Here is a 20,808-nt window from a genome sequence, read left to right as displayed (position 1 = left end):
AGTTCGGCAAGGGTGGAAACTGGGCCATTGGCAGACTCTTGACACGATAGGGGCACGATAGGGACGATGGGATAGCCTTGTGGTTAAAGCGTTTGCTCGTGTCGCCAAAGACCCGGGTTCGATTCGGCACAACGTGTGAGGAACATCCCAGCTTCAAGCATAAATAAGCCTTTGTGACTCGATGCCTCCTCATGGTGAATACTGACTTCTCGATCTTGGGGCTTGGCTCTCAGCCCAATGCTGCTCATGAAACTGCACACCACCAGTATCTTTGTCACTTAGTCTTCATTGTTTGTTATGCGAGTAAATATTTACTGCTAAAAACGTTTTCTTGGCATTCATTTTGATTTAAGGTTAAATTTGCGGTTTTGTGTGTGTGTCACTTTAAACAAAAAAGAAAAAATCAAGTAATGTCACAAAAATGGCATCAAGAATCAATAAAGCTGCTATCAGAATAACATTACATGTATGGCATTCAAACAATCACGGGTGACAGCGATCAGCTGTCAATGAAAGCACATAATTGACTAATCAATGAAGTGAAACAGTATCCAATAGTTCGTCCAACCACTTCGAACCTTTTCGAGGTTTGTCGAAGTCAAAGGTTTAGTCAGGTCAATTTTCTGGGCAAAGCATTATTTATAAAAAACGAACATTTTTCCCATACAGTGCAGTTGTCCATCATACGCAGATAAATAGTCAGCAGTTAAAAAACGTGAAAAATGAAAGTATGAATGAACTTAGTGTTTTTGAAAAAATATATGTGTTTGATAGGCATTCCTTAGAAGTTGACGAATGACAAAGTAAACACAATTCTTTTAGTAAAGTCATGGAGGTTGTTGGAGAGGATTTGGACGTTATGCCTATACCTAAACGTCGCCGTTACAGTAAAATAAAGACGTTGTTATGCATAAATTGCGTCTACTCTATCTCGAACCATAGAAAATATCAATATATATCACGTTGTTAAAATAAACGGATAAAACACGTTAAACATAATTCCATCTCCCACCAAGATTTGGTAGCTGGCAATAGGCTGAAAGAAACCGTATAAAGTAACACTTGCCCTAAATAAGTCTCATCGGAATTCCTTGTCTAGCTGCACTGGACATCAGCTGGAAAAACCCTAACATTAAGGACTTATGTGCGCCCTAAACAGCATGATAATGTACTTGTTTAGGACATAAACAGCGCCTGCAATGAGAGTTCGATGACTGCCTTTAATTGATATTTAGACTTCTGTGTTTTCAATTATTGTGCAAGGTGCGTCAGGTATGTGTTATTGACTAATACTACTTTTTCGCTACAAATAAACTGGTTAAATCATCAATCTAAACTTTGAATACAGGTGTTATGTTGAAAGTAAACATGTAATAACTGCATACAGAAAAACAAAACAATAAAACAACCTTGAAGTACATCGGTAAATCTTCCTTTGAAGTAAAGATTGACATGTCATAGCAGCATACAGGCCTTGGATGGTTGACTGGCTAAACAAACTTGTCATGACATAATGTCATAAATCTACGGAATATGACATGTTAAACATTAGGCCAAAACATCTGGACAAGAGAAGGGTAACTTCAATGGTTACACACTTTGTACACCTTACCGATCCACTTCTCTCTTCGCATAACAGAAAAAAATATTACACATTTGGATAATATCCGACGAGCTGCAAGGAATGTCCAGAGAAAAAAATAGTCTTTTATGCAATGAGCATTGGCGAAGCACCATGTGAACATCAATTCACATGAATCATTAAGTAAGTTGTGATAATGCTTTTATATGAAGTCTCATGATGTGAGACAAGGAACGCAAGGGAACTGAATTTAGTTTTTCAATATGTCACAGCCAACATGAGACACTTCCCCAAACTTGTAAGGAACACCAATAGCAGCCTCACGTAACCTCTTCCGTGTCCGTCCCAGTGGAAAGTGAGTCCTTGAGCCTTCTTGTTGCTTCCTGGACAGCTCCTGGACAGCTCTCAGGATATGTGTAAACAGATAACAGATAACAACGACAACGGCACCACCTATGGCGCCCGCAGTAGACGCCCCTGGAGTAAATCGAGACAGTATAAGACCACAAACAAACGCACAATATATGCTTGCAGATTCACCCAAAGTTGGGGCAAAAGGAATGTTTTGTTGTTCGTCACGCTCATCTCCTCGTTCCCTCGATGTACGAAACACATCTTGTTCCATTTCTGCAAACAATTAATTCCTAAACTTGTGAGCAATTCAACAAAACCCAAATGTTTAAATAATATAGATGTTGTTGCTATTGTATAACACGGGTGTTGAGTGTGATCACTACACATGTTTTGCAGGATATCGAATGCAACATACATTACTAAGATCTGACGCCATTAGTAGGCAATAAGTACATGCAAGATGCGATGGTGGCGCACTAGGTCGTTAAAGAGGTCGGCGGTCAAATTCGAAATTTGCATCTGGCCTCCAAACGTGACCTCTGCAGGTCAGGCATGCACAAATTCTTCGAGACATGCTTGTGTTTGTTTTGTTTGTTCTTTAACGCAGCCTTCCGCAATATTCCAGCTATATGACGGCGATCTGTAAATCTAGACCAGACAATCCAGTAATTGACATGATGAGCATCGATCCACGCATCAGCCCTCAAAAAGCTGGAATATTGCTGAGTGCGGAGTTAAACAACAAACAAACAAACATGCAGCAACCAAGTCCCTGGCCACCCGATCCCATGAGTCGCTTCTTACGACAAGCACAGTCACCTTTTACAACAAGCATGGGTTGGTGAAGACCTATGCTACACCAGATCTTCACGGGTCGGCATGCTTCTGATGAGAAGGACACGCAATTGGCTGTACAGTGTTGCGTCCATTGGGCACGCCAGAAACCTATGATTGTGGTTCGCCCCGATTATGTTTCACAAAACACAATACCCGTGCTCGTGGGAGACCTCAATCTCTTCGGGCTTTCCTCCCACATTAAGCTGACACGCCGGGATATAACTGCAATAATGTCAAAAGCGGCGTTAAACCCTACTTACTCACTCTGAAGAGTCAAGCAATGACACATATTGTTCCACTTATCAGTTAGCCATCAGTCAGTGCCCCCTCCTGCTCACAGAACATAGTTTTTAGCTCAATGATAGTCAGAAAATGGCATTGCTATTTTTGTGATGAACTGTATTTTGATTATTGTTTTATCTCTAAAATAGTATTTAAATAGCTATTTTGTTATCTCATTATCGCCTTATCTTTTGTTTCAATTCTTTAGGTATCCTGAACTACACATTCTTTTTTCTTTCGAGCTCAATATACGTAGTATTAAAGTCTGCTCAATAGATACTTTCCTTAGACCTGTCCATATTAGTGATACACAGGACAAGCATCCGTGCATGTATGTCCATTCAATTATAACAAATACCATGGAGTGACATGTAGCTAAAATCAGCCATTTCAGTGTTATTTCATGATTGAAGCAAAAGGCGATATCGACAGTATACATGGGAACACGTATCCAATAACAATCTCGTACCCTATCAGAATATTGCACTAATAATTAGTCAATTTTGAAAACTTTAAGATCCAAGAGTAGTTGTTACCAGGCTTTAGGGTGTTGATGTTTTTACCCCTGACACGCCTGACTGGATTCAACAGATGTTCACGCTGAAGATTGGATTGCTGGGCATTGACGGTGTCATTTTCCTGCGCCACATTGAAACGGTGATCTGTGAAAAAAGACAATATCAACTGCACCACATTGCCTTTTATTATTTTGCACATAGTTTCAGCCAATCATCAATCTATTGTCTTTTGATGCTTCACATTGGAGAGAGAGGGGGAGGGGGGGGGGGGGGGGGGGGGGGGGGGGTGGTGGTGGTTAAGCTTGTGTTCATTAGCCTCGAGATGTTGATAAATATGGCTGACTTTTAAAATCAAGACGTTGTGATTATACTGCGCAAATGCACCTTTTAAAAAATAATAATTCACATTTAACCTGTGTCTAGTTTGATCTTGTTTGACATCGACGATCTAATATTAAATAATTATATGAAGTTTCGTTATCAAATTCACCGGGTGAATTCAGGTACACTTCGTCCTCTGCATATTTCGGATTTTGTTCATAACTTCTTTCTTCTTTTGCAACTGAAATAGAAATTTATTTAATGGTATATCAAAAGGTATGAAAACGTGTCACAATGATTTCAGTTATCCATCATTATTCGTTCATGATTGCCAGCTTCATCAGGAGTGATATGTTTTATAGCAATAACCCAATTCTTGTGTGTACGGCCGCTAATAATGTGTTTCCTCAAATTTGAGCCCCATCTCCACGACAATTTGTTTTCTCAACAACGTCCTTAGGATAGATGTGTGAAACGTACTGCGGAATATACTTTCCATATGGCTCATGGTAAATTGTAGGACATATGATTGAAGGTCAAGGTCATTTGGTATAAGCACCGCATCATTGAAGCTTGTGTACGCAACACATCGAGTATTTACGATTGGAATTTGATACATATGATCGCTTGGTCCAGGTCTCGATTGTATCTCGAAACGGTTACCTCTCTATAATGTCAAGATAATTAGAGGTCAAAGTATGAAATACGGCTTAAAGTCTATCACATTTTGAATTAATTCATGAAAAATGAAAATACAGTTAACACCGTTTTTTAACAAACACATTTATAAGGAATAGACCGGTAAAATGTACTTATTTATATTTTAACATGAACTGAAGATTCTCAATTCCCGCCAATGGAGATCAAACTCTCAGGAAACTGTATGATAATATCCAACATTTTTCACCGACATTGACAATATATACGCAAATATCATGGTCTAAGCTAAGATTGCGTGCTTAAAATAGTTTTATGTCGGAATTTAGAGGCATGGGACTCACAGCTTCAAAGTTGTACTGCACGTGGGCATAATTTCCAATACGTGGGAAGTGCCAATTAAGGTAGCTATTAGATGGCACTTACGTACTGCAATGGACATATTTTCCCCATATCGGAAGTGTCATGCTCCCGGAAGTACTCATAGGTGCTTTTTTAATTTAGCAGAGGGATAGAATTTTCTCTTTCAAATTTGTTCTGCATCAAGCATATATTCTCCAAAACCAGAATTGATACCTTTTATGTGGTATGTGGAAGTGTTTATAAATTGAAAATTAATGTAGATGCAAAGTTCTTTCTAATATAAAGGGTTTTTTTCCAAACCGGAAGTGATGACACTAAACTAGAAGTGCTCATAACTTGTATTTGGGGTCCTCCGTCACCTTGTTTGGTAATATCCAAATGGTTCATGGTGTGATGATTTTGGGGGCATTGAGGAAACAGGTGATATTGGGACTACTTCTGTTTTTGCATGAAAAGCGTATGTGTTTTCTGTTTAACCCCGCACAATATTCCAGCTCTATTTTGGCAGTCTTTTCAAAAGCTAGTCAGAAAATAACGTAATGATACCACATCCTGATTAGATTCTAAATTTTCGAATAACATAAGCAGCAATAGTGGACAAAGTGACATCCTCTTTATTGCCACTACGCGTATATTGTCCTACCTGTCAGAGCTTTTTTGATGAAGTGCCAGGTCATTCCTTTTCGACTCTGGTCTTCAAAACAGCTGGTCACTTCGCAGTCTGCCACCACATTGACTATGTCTGGCTTTCGATGGGTAGCTTCCGTTTGGAATTGATCAGCATTGAAAACATATTCACAAACTGATAGTGTCCTGGATTGAAGGAAATCGATTGTGTTTGAAAGATATGTCAAGTTATACATGTTCATCTTTAAATGGTTCAACTTCACATTGAAACATGTTGTTATTCTTACACACTGAAGGACATACAGTGGGGAAGCAGAAGGAATGAACAGTTATCTACGGATATCTGATAGCTCTAGAAAAGCATTGTCACATAATATATAAAGAATGAATACCTGGCTTGTTCTGCTATGACATCTGACTGTGTCACAATCATTGTGGGACCAGACCTTTGTAATCTTTTAGCGACTTCAAGTAGCACAACAGTTCCTCCACAGGATGGCCTTGTATTCACTGTCACTTGTTTATGATCAATATGTTCTGTTAGCACACGGAACTGTTCCAAGGTAAGAACCCACAACGAATTCTCTGCGCCCGTCCTGCCGACACAGTCAGTAACAGCAAGCGATAGCAGAAATGCTCGAAGGACCTTTCTGAATTTCTTTTCAGACATGCTAAGTGCCAAGGGAACAGCTAAGTTAGACGTTTTTGCATGTATTCTATCGATGGCCTTTTTGAACCTGTCATCATCTGATAGTTCGGCTTCTCGCAACAGACCAAAGACGACACTGAACTGTTCATCTGTGTACTTTCGAACCGCTGCTACTATGCCTTTAGCGATAGATTGGTTGTACTGCAGCGCTTCAGAGTGTTTCCTTCTGGTTATTTTGTCACTGATAACTGTAAATACAGTTGGTGGTTCATCTGGGACAAAGAGTATCGCGTCATAGAGTGCTTCAGTGGGCCTTGGTTCTGCATCTATATTTGCAGACACATTCATTCGTTTTGCTGTGTAAGCCACACCAGACTGGAATAAACCGCTTTTAACTCTTTCGTGAACTAATCTACAGATCCCAGTATCGTCATTTGGGTCGCGATGCGTTGGGTATACACACATATCACCTGAAAAAGCAAATAGATAGTTTATAATAATGTTCCATATAACAAATAGACTGGTTATTGTCTGGCATTCACCTTTCACATTATGCTTTATAAGAGCTTTATACATTTTGAAGCGTAAAGATGATAATGTAGTTATTTAGTTTTTGCCTCCATTTTTAATGAAACATTAACTCTAGTTCTATAGCGCCTGTAGTTATAGGGGTCATAGTTAAAGATACATACCTGCATTAAATACTCGGTGTTCTATGTCATCAATAGATTGCCTTATCTGCCTTACATGAGGAGGGTGACGATCGAAGGACGTGATCTCCACTTCATGAATTGGCTCTTTCGGAACAGGCTCTGAAATTTATGCATGTGATTTAAGGCCCTGTAGCATGCATTGACTATTTCTAAAACGGATCAAAATATTCAAATAATGATAGAAATGACCATCATTGATCTTTAATCAAAACGCTCATGACGTATTGTACCTTATCACAGTCCTACATACGCTTTTATATGCTATATGCATATGACGCAGCATATCTCAATATACAACCCTAGTTTAGATATTAATACATTGTAGTAGTTTACAGCAACAGTTCCAATTTGGAAGTTATGTTGATGATATGAAAACAATACTGTATACTCCAGTGACAGGATAGATCAATCAGTTAATTACTTAGGGTCAGTGAGACTCAATAATGAGCTTCATACATTGCACTGATATGGGAAATCGAACTCGGGCATTTGTTGTGATGAGAAAATGTTTTTACCACTAGGTTACCCCACCGCATAAATCCACTACCCAATGTAGTTAAAGATGTTGAAATGTCTTGTTGAAAAGTTACATTACAAACTTACCCTCAATCTCAAGATGTCTTTGTTTTGAAGAAGTCATGTTTGCTTTCTGAAATGACAAGTGTTTAGTATATTATATAATGTTTCTAGTGGCAGATCATCTAAAGCATGTCGAAATATGCCTTTATATTACACAGTATAGATTAGAAGACGAGAAGTGACTTGAGCTTTATAACAAAGTGTCAGTGTAGACAATGAGTTGCTATGGTAGAAAGAACTGTTAATATTACATCTTAGCAGTCGATCACGCCACTCTACAACTGGCAGCCTCCTCTCCGAATTGTGGTTATCTAGTTCATATGCTTCAGGTCCATTTCTGTCATAGAATACAAGTCCATTTACAGCAGGTGCTGCAACTTCTAATATAAACAACTTCCCAAATGGATGAAACTCTATCTCAATTAAATCTGGAGATAGGTTGCTGACAACAGCGTTATTGTCATAAGGAAGCACAAGTGTTTCGTTCCTTATTTTTTCTTTTATTTGTGATTTAAGCAAATCACGGTTGACAAGTGAAATGGCGAATCCCTCCTTTTGATATCGGTGAGACGTGTATGAGCTATACGTAATTTCCTCCTCAAGAACTCCAAGATAGAATGATCCACCCCCTTCAACCTTGGAGAATGCACTGATATAATATCTTAATTTAAGTTGTTTCCAAATGTAATTTGCAAGTTTGTGTGGGTCATTTAGAAGCTCCTTTTCCCGATCTTTGTCTGTGACCTTGAAGCGCTTCACTTGGATGCCTCGATGCTCTTGTAGGCAATCCAAACCACGAATTCTTGTACTGATGTTGCGAAACAGAATCTTCCTGGTTAGAAACGTCTGAAGTTCTGTGTTTTTAGGATCCTCAACACTGTTATCAAGAGGGACCTTTGTGTTGAAGTCAACTGTCACAACTGTAAATGAAGGCGTTACTGTTACTCCAACTACACTCCTGAAGAGAGCGTCATAATCAATTCCAGCTTTTTCCGGTTCATCATCAGGATCTTTTTCAAACTCTTCTTCATCAGTGGTATTGTCAGCGAGAGTGTGTAACCAGTTCTTCCGATACACTTGAACAAATAGACTTCCATCTTCTATAAGTGAATTGAGTTGAACATCAACTAGTTCGTGGAAGTGGTCAAGGTAATTATCATTAGAGTCAAGGTCATGAATATGTACAATTACAGCACCTCCAACAGAGTTTCGTAAAGCTGATATGCACTTCTTGAACTTCCAAACGAAATCCTTACGCCCTTCCGTCACTGAATTCTTGTCTTCCTCTGCATTTGGAAGGTTGATAAATGATGAATTTGTATGAAGGAACAGGAATGTACTTTCACATGAGAAGATTCTTTGCTGTTTGTTTTTTATTTCTGAACATGTTTGACACACTGAAAGGTAAAGCGACACATATACACTTAACAAAAGACACTAAATTCTGTAAATATAACGGCAAACCCGATCCATGAAGTTATTGTTGGATGTTCTTTTTAAGATATTAAGTGGGATAATAAACGTATAATATGTCACTTGCACAACCAATACGACAAAATATAATATCGAAGATACTTTAAGCTTGACTTGAATTGTCGGAATATCATACAGCTAACAATTTTGACGTACACATGCATACAATTGCCTGTGTGCTAAATACGGTACCATATGTCTTAAATTATAGATTCTATAAAAACAAGAAATAGTTGAAATCGTACATTGGATGCTTTCTGATTTTGGAAAGGGTTTTGTCGTTTTAATTACTGTCATGGCAACACACACACAACATTGTAGTTAGTATTTTCTCCTAGGACTACAGCCACTCCATGACTTGTTGATCTATTAATTCTCTTTACTTCATATGGTTGATGAGGTCATAATGATCATTTATTGTGACATTTATTGACATATTCATTCCTTATTTGAAAAATACATGATTAATTCAAAGATTTAGTTCATTAACATAGAACTGTTTTCAGATTATTTTTTTTATAATGATAGAATGGATTTTCTCGCTTTTATTTTATTTTATAATGGCGATTCATCTTTATTTTGTAGTTCAACCAACTGATGTGATGATAAAATGAGATTATAAACGTCAACAAATTGTTATTGTAATATCAGTATCTGCATTATGCGAACATATTACGTTTCCTCAACATGTTTGTATGTAGAAATAATTTTTATCGATTATTTTTGGAAAGACAACATACCTTCAAGCGCTTCTGCCATCACCAAAACATCTGAAACTCATTCTCAAGCGGCCAGTCAATATGTATACCTGTAAAAATATACTCTTACTGAAATATGCTACAAGTATTTAGGAAGTCAAAGTTATCATGATCACATCTTTTGCAAGTTAAACAAGAGAACAGCATTCATACAAAAAGATACAAAAGATCATGAATAATCGATGTCATTTTCTCTTAAAGAGATTAGTAACATTGCATACAAATGTTTTCTTTGCCTTAATGATGATTAGCTAAGCAACATCAATTTAAACACAGGCAACAAGTATATACATAATAAACTACCGGGCAAAAGAATGTTTTCACTTTAAAAATAGTTGTATAAAAAGCAAAAAAGCTGGTACAGGTTTGAACCCCAACAGAAAACATTCGCCCAAATGCAACATGACCACAACCACAACGCAGATTTTCGAACGCAGCTTTCCAAATCATGCATTGTTGAAAACGTGCAAAACGTGATTTTGAGACATTGGTCCAAGTGCACGTGCGTGATTGTGACATAAATACCGACGTTGGACAGAGCAGGCATTCAGTAATAGAAAAAAAACATCAAGAATATGCCCAGACTTACACAAGCGCAACGAGACAGAGCGATCAGTATGGCCAATATGGGGGCTACTCAACATCAGATAGCCAGAACCTTCAACTTCTCCCAGACCACCATCAGCAAGTTGACAATCCGCTACCAACAGACAGGATAGACTCAAGACCAGCCAAGATCGGGAAGACCGAGAGTGACAACACCGGCCGAAGACAGCTACATCCGGCAGATTCACCTCCGAAACAGATGTGTGACGGCGACGTTAACGTCGGCAACAGCACTAGGGCATGCCATCAGCAGACGAATAGTCCTTCGACGACTTTGTACGGCAGGTACATGACTGGGCGAGAGTGCTCTTTACAGATGAAAGTCGGTTCTGTCTGTTCATGAACGATGTCAGAGTTCGAGTTTTACGACAAAGGGGAGAGCAACTGGCGCCAAACTGCATTAGAGAAGTTCACCCGTTTGGAGGTGGAGCCGTCATGGTATGAGAAGGCATTTGTGGCCAGATTACAACACGACTGGTTATCACCCGAGGAAACCTGAATGCTCAGCGATACAGGTGTGAAGTGTTGAGACCTGTTGTGGTGTCCTTTATTCAACATCAGCCAAGAGGATTAATTTTGCAACAAGACAACGCAAGGCCTCACACTGCCCGGATTGTTCAAGACTACCTGAACAACGTTAACGTCAACGTATTGCCCTGGCCACCTTGTTCTCCAGACATGAACCGCATTGAACATCTCTGGGATCATCTTGATCGTCAGCTGAGACAACATGTACCGCCTCCAGCGAACCGACAGGAACTTTAACGTTCTATTGAACTTGTGGAACGGGATTCCTGTTGACGTTATCCGCCGCCTGACGCTGACGGAGGCGTGTGTGGCGTGCATTGATGGCCAGGGTGGTCACACTAGCTATTGATGACGTGTTACATGACTACTGTGTCATTAATGGAATCTTCATGCACTTTTTCATTGAACTCTGATTTGTGTAATTTTTAATTTGGACCCCTTGACTCTTTCTTTGTGTATTGCGGAGAATGCAATATTGGCATTACAATGCATTTTCATTCTACTTCATGGAACATGATTTCTGTTTATAAATTAATCATCATAAATCTCACATATGCCTTTGTTTTTGGTTGTACGCACTGTACTTTTTCTTTCACGGGCACTAGTGAAGAGCAACCTCCCCGTGGTGACTGCTGGGTAATGCTAACAGCTCTTCCCCCGTGTGGACCCGGGGTAGAATGTGTCCTCAGCACCCCAATGCTTGTGGTACAAGGTGACACAATTGGGCAGCCCGTTTGCCGTGGGTTGCGTCCCTGTGTCGGCGGAGGGCGGGAGTTTGGTGGTTGAGGGCACTGGTTCCTGGAATAGTGTTCCTTTGCCACACCACTTCGACCCTGACTTCATCTAGACTGGTGGTAGGATGGGCCCTGTCTTATCAATCGGCTGCTCAATTTGCACAAAATTTGTATTCAAAGTTACTTTATACTTTAGGTCTTGACCATTTGTTCATGTAACAAATCTGAATTTTTGATTGACAAATCATTCACATGCCCAGAGTCGTACGCCCAGAAAGCGGTGGCTCATGGGCCAATCTGGTAGGCTAATTAAGTTAACTTAAAGCCCCACCCTGACTATAAATAGCCCGCAACGTGGCGGTGTTTCAGTTTCGAACAATGACTGACAATGTAAACACAACCGAGTATCGGGAGACGTTTTTAGAAAACCATACGGGAACGAGATCACCATTGACCGTCAAACTTCGTATCAACTTGAATGACAAACCATGGATACAACAAATATCAAAATATAAGTCAATAATATTTCTGTAGTTTTATCCTAAAAAATCGAATCGATCGTGTTTTGCGTCTGCATCGATCACAGTGGGCGGAGCTTATTTACGTTTGCGCTATAAAGACAACTTTAATTATGAATTTCCTTTTCTTTCACAGAATTTTCACACACAAAACTGAGTTTGATCATTAGATCCACGCTTGTCCCATGTATTTTTTGTTCGGGATATTTGGATACACTTCGCGCACAAGTTTTAAAATACAATCTGGGATCACTTTCCCGTAATGTCCACACCAATCCTTCATTTGCTGCAACGTTTAATTCCGTTTCTTCAAGTCCAAGTATCTACGATCTCTCCAAACACTTCGTTTATTTAGCTCAGTCCAGAAGCAATGTGTTCGAATCGACGAATTTCTGCAACATGGTGGCCGCATCATTCCCTAACTGCGATTGCCTGTGCCGTTTCACGCATGTTTCACAAAAGAAGTGTGAACATACATATTCGGCTTCATCTGGTTCCACAATGAAATCTAGCTGTGACACTGATTCACTAATCCCAAGAATCGGCTCTGAATTTATCAAAGTTTCTGTTGCACTTGCAAGGGCGGGAAGAGAGGCGCCATCTTGTCGATTCGAGTTGTGAATCGGAATGATGTCATCTTGAACTGGAACTTTCTCCACGATAAAGTCACCAATGTCACAATCGAAATGACCTAAGGCGCCCTGATTATCTCGAACAATTCTTCGTCAAATTAGGCTCACATGAAAATGTTCTGTTGCTCATATTGAAGACAAGCGAAATTGCAAAGTTCTTGACAGTTGTAAGCAGCAACTCGATGCGCTCATGGGGCGTGGTTGCTAGGAGATCGCGTGTTCAGAAGGCGAAAATAAAAAGGTTTAAAAAGTAATAAAAGAAATACCCAGTGCAATGAAAAAGTACCATGTACATGATATTTTTTAATAATAATATTCACGAAAAAAATATTTTCTAAAAATGCAAAATAACTTATTAATTCATCCCAAGGTCGTAACCCTCATCACGTGGTGGGTATTTGGAAGGAATCTTTGCGATGACGCCGTGAATGAGTCCGTGTGTATTACATTGTTGAATTCGACTGTCCAGGAAGATTTGTTGAGGCATTGACATTATGACAGATGTTCGTCATGGATGGAGAGAAAAATGTATCTGAGAGAAATATTGTTGCTTTGAGCTTCGAGACAAAACACTACTGCCGAAGTAGCCAGCGACCTGAATGTAACCTTGATGAAAGTAATGTTGAAACCCATTTTTGAACAAATATTTATCTGAACATTGTTTCGAAGTCTGTGAGGCTGTCCGTATTTGAATATTTTTATCTCCATTCCGACGTGAAATAATATAATGTCTTCGTGTCTCAATTTTGCTGCCGCTGTGGACAATTCCGCACCGATCTAGTAAAAGAAATACTACTAGATCTACAATTGCACCGTCATAAAAGAACCAGGTCAACTTTATCTTTATTCCCATGTTTATAAAAAAATCGTTTCCGAAAAAAAGCGAATCGATCTACATCATAAATTAATTCATAGACTAGATTCTAGTACCAAGTGTTGAACCTTTTTTAAAATGTCATAAAATAACTTACACAATTATTGAAAGACATTTTTTGATAAGTCATATATTTTATTTCGTCCGCCAGCTCTCTGTCCGTTTGAGGGGAGAAACACATACAAAAAATATGGCTGGCCTTATGCAAATGACACTTGGCATGCCAATCAACAGGGATCTGGGTCACTGGGACCCGCCAAGTTTCACGGATCAAGTTACTTCGGCACGAGGAGCTTCATCGGACAAGTGAGACTTTGACAAAATACATTGCTACTGGGCAATGAAAAAACGACAAGAAACTACTTTATAATATTTTTGACCATTACCAGGGTATTTTACACAATCGGTGTCATCCAGATTCCAGATGAGGCAAGACGAACACAACGAAGAAAAACATTGTTGAAATCACTGATATCTGTATATATTGTGAGAAATGCTATTTATAAACTGCAGATATACCGTACACCAGAGGATAACGATTGGTGCCCCAACACATATCATGTTTCTTGTTCATTTACACTGCACATATGCATCACGACAAACGTTTATAGTTCTAGTCGAGAGAACTAGAACTATAATTTGTGTGTTGGATAAATCGTGGATATTCCACTGTATCATTTTATGAAGATGTGAAGACGACATTGCAGGTAGGTTTTGAAACCAAAGATGTACGCGTTTGTTGAAAAGTTTTGGAATCGTTTGGTAGATATTTATATTACCATTAAAACTTACGTCCTTGTTGTCAAACGGCCCACGTGAGTGGGTGTTTACATGACGTCACCCGTTTACGCATTAACCAATGAAATGTATGTGTTATCATGACGTCATATTGACCTGTCAGATAACTTGTATAAGCTCCGCCCACTAGAGTGCGGTAGTTACTACCACAGATGGGGCTTTAATTCGCCTGCTTGAATATACCATTTCAGTATCCTTGTTCCTGCTAGTTGGAGATCCGCTGGCTTAAAGCATTGTACCTGTGATACTCCGTGGTGGGTGGGGATCTGGATGGTGAACCTTATACAAACTCAAAATGGCACAACCAAAAAACCGAAACGTTCTTTGGAAGATTCCTCGGATGAGGAGACTACCATCCTAAAGTGTTCTTCTAGTAGTTGGTCTAGATATTTAGTGGTTTCCGCCTCTGATGGTACACCTTTGAAATTGAACCCTTTTGCCATTTCTAAGGCGCTTTATGGCATTGCTGGAAATAAAGGTCTAAAAAATAAGGTCTGGGTCGCTGCTTGCCGAGTGTAAAACTGCCAAACAATCATCCGTCTCATCGGAAATATGGTGGGGAAACATTTGATCTCCCGATTACCAAAAACACAGATAATGGTGCATATGGTCAACAAGTTCGCATTTTAACAGCCATTTCACATTCCCATTTCCATAGTTGGTTGGTTGGATTGTTGATTAACGCTGCACTCAGCAATATTCCAGCTATATGACGGCGGGCTGTAAATAATCGAGTCTGGACCGGAACAACCAGGCTTGACATCATGAGCATCGATCGACGAAATTGGGATCGATGACATGCATCAACCAAGTCAGTAAGCCTGACCACCCGATCCCGTTAGTCCATTTTCATAGTGTTGTATTTGATCGATACATTTTGATTGCTATGTTATTTAAAAATAAATTACCTTTTACAATTGGTAGTATGAATCAGTAACTGAGATGTAACTGAATTTTTGTATATCCTAATTTATTGCTAATCTTGTCAACAAGCGCCATTGGATAAAGGTATGGTGTAAATCCTGCTTGGGAACCATGCAGGTAGCAAAGGTACTGTATGTCCCCATGGTCCCTAGTATGGTGGCCTAACAATTAGTTGTTGATCTTTGGCCTGTTTTTATAATGTGTCGTCTGTCATAATCTGATCATTTTATTTTTCTAAAACTAGTTTGAAAACCCTAATCTATGATGCATTTCTGGTTGCTGTACAGCTTTTCGACGACAGTTTTTTTATATATTTAACATAAATACATAACCTGTTCAAATCACGATTTTGCTGAAATACTGCCGATGTGACATTATATTTTAGAATACACTCCCCTGTTTTTCACTCAAAATGGGAACCAGAGGAATTATTGAGCATGGAAGTTATGCAACTTGTTAAAATTGACTATTAGGGTCCCAAAACAGTCATTGTAGTCTCATGAAGGGAAAATGTCCCAGAGGATTCAGATCAGAGCTCATTGGTGGTGATGGCGTTTTTCTCGACATGTCACAGCACGGGAACGATGGAGTCTGCATTGTCATCTCTAATTATAGGTCAAGAGCCTCCACCATACGGGACAATATCTATAGGTGTGATTCCAGCCTTCCTGTTGCGTAGTATTTCTGGATTGCAACAGTATGATAGTATCCAAGGCTTTGAAGGACATGTTTGTGCCATGCATGCCAATAATGTGTCATCTGAGTGTCTGACAGGCTTCACCGTGCCTTATTCACACACATTGACCGTCAAATAAAAACCTCGCCAATTTGTATACGAGTATTTGCAGCCAGCTAATGGTGTGTTTTATTCAATCCAAGGGTTCTGTAATGCAGATACGCGTTCATTTTTTGGTACGAACATGACAATCCTAGAGATGAAAGGTCTCTCCAGGGATAACTGTATTCAAACTTCATTTATATCCCAGAGTGAACTGGTATCCTGTATTATTTCAGGGGGTGCTCAATTACGTTTCCCATCTATATAAATGTATGTCTAACCGCTTCTGTTTTGTGTGTCGTTTTGAGGATGACAGTAAGCTGCCTTTCATCGTTTACATTTTCTCGCTTGAATATTAATTGAAAACTTTTGTTCATTTATTACAGGGGCGGTCGGATAGCCTAGTGATTAAAGCATTCGCTCGTCACGCCGAAGACCCGGGTTCGATTCCCGACATGGGTACAACGTGTGAAGCCCATTTTTGGTGTCCCCCCGCCGTGATATTGATGGAATATTGGTAAAAGCGGCGTAAAATCAAACTCACTCACTCATTTAACACTTGCATATGCCATAAGGCAAGTAGCAGTGTAACTGAAATAATTGCAATAGTTATCAATGCCAACCTAGAAATAGTATTAAAGATTAATAGACACGTAAAAATTCTCCAAACTATGTGCAAAGACTACATACCTTCTTTTGCCGTCACCAAGATATTCTTAAGGGCTCAGTCTAAATGTGCACCTGTAAGACAGATATTTGGCACATGCTCCACGTATTCAGGACAACGAAGTTATCACGATCACATCGTTTTTAATTTAAAATAGAGAACAGCATTTATGAAAAGTTAAAAATGTCATGAATGATGGATATCACTTGTTCTTGAAGCTGTTACTTTGTAACGTAAAATGCAAATGCCATAATGCCAAATCACTTTGGGCCTCAATTTTAACATGGTCAACAATTATTGATATGACCTATTCATCAGGCCTATACATATTGCAGAACTGCATGATCTTTCACCTTATTGAAATACGCTTCCGGGAAAAAGAAAGTATACACCCATGTTTTATTGTGGCTAAAAGTCAAACAAACAAGAAATGGTTATTCGGTGGTGATGTATTTGATACGGCGATAGTACATGCATCACATCAAAGAGTATCTCAATTACACTAACAGGTGACGTGCACAAAGCGTCTCAAAGAAACACGTGAGTCATAATTTCACAATACACAGTAATGAGCAGAGTAAAGTAGGTATTGCCATGATCAGTTTAAGTTGGTTCGCAGTTGGTTCACAGTGCCGTCTTGGACGTTGATGTTCATGATTCAAGAAGGGGCGGTAGAATACCTACGGCTCTGAGACGTCGACTGATATGTCGTTCTAACTCCGTCTGTGTGATGTTGCGCAAATGCATAGTTCGCAAGAACCAGTCATCCTGTGATCCTGCCCTGCCATGTGTACTATCAGTATGTCTTTAATAGTCAAACAAACGATGGTTGCATATGTACAGTTGAAGGTTTTTGAAATCTTGGTGTGGTCGGTACAAAGTATCATAGTCTCAAACACTTAAACGCTCAGGGAGCTCCTATTTTGTACGATATGAAGCACAGATTAGTACATATTTAGCCCATCTTATGGTAAAGCTGTTGTACATTATATCGAAAAGAAAAGGAAATGCCCAAGTTGCCCAAGTGTTTACATGAGCGTAGCAGGCCTAAAAAAACCCACCGCCATACGACCCTCAACATCCTGCGTATTCAAATAGGCAGGGATATCAGTCGCATGACCATCTCTCGGAGATTACATCAATTTGGCATCCTCTGTATGATCCATGTAGGAAGGCTCTTCTTAAAAAGCACAATGAAATAACCTTTTTTTCCTGGACAAGGCAACACAGGGTATAAACAAGGTTCTCTTCTCAGACGCATCAATCTTCAGACGTTTCAGTAACCATAGGAGAGTGAGTGAGTTCGGTTTTACGCCGCTTTTAGCAATATTCCAGCAATATCACGGCGGGGGACACCAGAAATGGGCTTCACACATTGTACCCATGTCGGGAATCGAACCCGGGTCTTCGGCGTAACGACCGTCCCCATGGGAGAATGAACTTGAGGGAATAGGGAAGTGAATCGTACATTTGTCACTGGTGCATCACATTTAGAAATGTCCTCAACGTGTATACTATAAAACAACTTAGGAGTCGTGTGACGCTTTTGAAATCGTGGTAGAAAGAGCATGCTCGACTGTGTCTCAACAGTTGTGAAATGTCATACAGTCTTGTGGGGAGTGTTTCGTCATTCAACCCTCCTCAGCTTCACGTTTGGTTTGGTTTGTTGTTTTACGCCGCACCCAGCAATATACCCAGCTATATAACGGCGGTCTGTAAATAATCTGGACTGATGTCGTCATACGTTCAAGGAACTCTGAAGAAAGTGCACTTAATAGCGCGAAATATATAAGCAATTTATCATCAAAGATATGAAACAGCGTGAGGCTTGTTTAATGTTGGAGTGAGTGAGTGAGTTGTGTTTAACGCCGCTTTTAACAGTATTCCAGTCATATAACGGCGTGTCAGCTTAAGTTGGCTTAACTCTGCACAGCGAATTGCGGCGCCTTAGGCGACTGGGCCACCCGTGCCCCCGTTTAATGTTGGAAATTCATTTGTCAAGAATCCTATTGATTTACTGTCGGATATCATTGGAAAGAAAATTGAAGGGGATATGCCAACATCCATTCGGAATGAAACCCTGATATTCCCTCACAAACTGCACCCTCTACGCATTATACGACAGTATACCCAGAAGAATCAAGGCAGTATTGCAAGCCAATGGAGTACTTAGTACTAATGTGACAACTTGATAAACTATTGTCTGAAACTTTATTGCAGTCATATATCTTTGTTCATTCCAGTTACATTTTGAAAATAAATCATGATTACTGAGTTACAGAAACTTTTGTTCAACAGATGTATGTGTACACGTTTGCAGATTGGTAATAACAGTTAATGTAAACGATACTCCTTAAGATACACTAATTCCTCTAAACGATCATAAAAACAGATGGTACAATACATACACTAATACATGTCGTTAACTATTAGAAGTTGTTGTTGTTTGTTGTTTAACGCCGCACTCAGCAATATTCCAGCTATATAACGGCGGTCTGTAAATAATCGAGTCTGGACCAGACAATCCAGTGATTAAACATCGATCCACGATCGATGGGATACGATGACATGCATCAGCCAAGTCAGCGAGCCTGACCACCCGATCCCGTTTGTCGCCTCTTACCGCAAGCATAGTCGCCTTTTACAGCACACATGGGTTGCTGAAGACATATTCTAACCGGGATTTCTACGTGTCAACTAATAGAAGAATTACATTTGAACACATACACAATAGATCATTTTACTGCCCGAACAAAGCGGACCGGGAGTTTACTTCGACTCACTAAGCTTACATTAGTTTCAAAGTCTGCTATGGCATTTTCTTTTTTTGGACGAGTCTTTTGTTAAATTCGTGATCGTAAACAGGCAGACATCACAGATCGTTGAGTTGGCCTTGAACCGATCTGCCCTCAGCTAAACATGAACAATGCACACACGTTATGGAAGTCGATAATATAACCATATAGTACCACACGCAGAGTGCAATATTACACATCAATGCACACTCGTAATGTAAGTCGATAATATAAAAAAAACAAAGTACCAACGCAGAGTGTAATATTACACATCAGTCCGTAGACCGCGTGCAAATGCCTGTTTTATCTATGTTATAGATAACGCCCGTTGGTCGCGTAGAGCTGTTATGAATAATGATCAGTAATCTAGTCTAATGTTTACTCAAAGGTTACGAGGGGATACACATACACTGTGATAACACAGAACAGAAATTTCTTTATACTCTGACTGTGAACCACAGCATAGGGGAGTTACAATACAAATAAATAATGCGTATATACAAAATTGCGGACGGTGTAGACATTGGGTACACTTGTTACAGGAATACAGAGAGAGGATATACCGGGAGGACTAATATTGTCTTTAAGTGCAATTGAAAAAATTACTGAGAGTTTTAAGTATCCTAACATTTTGGATTAAGTCGAGACAACGGAACTTCAGGACATTTTGTTGATGAGTGAAGTATGCTGGTAGACACCTAATGCGTTCGTTACTGAAAGAAGTACAGACAAAAATGTGGTGGAATTCATCTCCGAGATCCGTTTGATTAATGAAAGACAAGCTTCTTTCTTATGTTTTTTCACCCGCCAGTTTCTACTGGGAGGCAATGATTTGATTATCTAGAGTACTGTTCAAAAACTAATAGTAACCTTCTCTATTTTAGAGAAAATATATTAAAGTACTGTTCAAATGACATAAATTTTTTCTGGATCTTATATAATGAGGTTTTTGATGAGTTTATAATTGTATTGTTCCAGACCTGTTAATACTGATCTTATGTCGTTTGGATATAAATGATCTCTGTTTAGTTATGTAGAATCCACTTTTAAACAACCAACCATGACCCATTCCAAGAACAATCTGGTTTTGAATTAACATTAATAACCCATTTAGGTTTTCAGATACCAGAATTCACATAATTTAGTAATAATTTATATACAATATGTGACATCTTAGCAGATATTGAGTTCACTAATTTTGACCAATAACAAAGAACACTTAATTTAATGTTCGCACATAA

At 39.3% G+C, this 20,808-nt stretch overlaps 1 protein-coding gene across 1 annotated transcript; it reads right to left on the bottom strand.

Annotated features, from left to right (window-relative positions):
- Positions 1-5,537: 5,537 nt before the first annotated feature.
- Positions 5,538-7,543, bottom strand: LOC139460287 (uncharacterized). Its single transcript, XM_071241782.1, has 4 exons — positions 7,507-7,543; positions 6,883-7,002; positions 5,934-6,660; positions 5,538-5,727 (listed from the first exon to the last, which is right to left on the bottom strand). Exons 1-4 carry the CDS (start codon positions 7,541-7,543, stop codon positions 5,538-5,540), a joined length of 1,074 nt encoding a protein of 357 aa, XP_071097883.1.
- Between the last annotated feature and the right edge of the window lie 13,265 nt (positions 7,544-20,808).

The sequence above is a fragment of the Haliotis cracherodii genome, unplaced genomic scaffold, assembly GCF_022045235.1.
Source record: "Haliotis cracherodii isolate W230 unplaced genomic scaffold, xgHalCrac1.p SCAF_14, whole genome shotgun sequence".
Classification (NCBI taxonomy): domain Eukaryota; kingdom Metazoa; phylum Mollusca; class Gastropoda; order Lepetellida; family Haliotidae; genus Haliotis; species Haliotis cracherodii.
The sequence above is the reverse complement of the archived record's forward strand: the minus strand, read 5'-3'. Positions and strand labels throughout refer to the sequence as shown.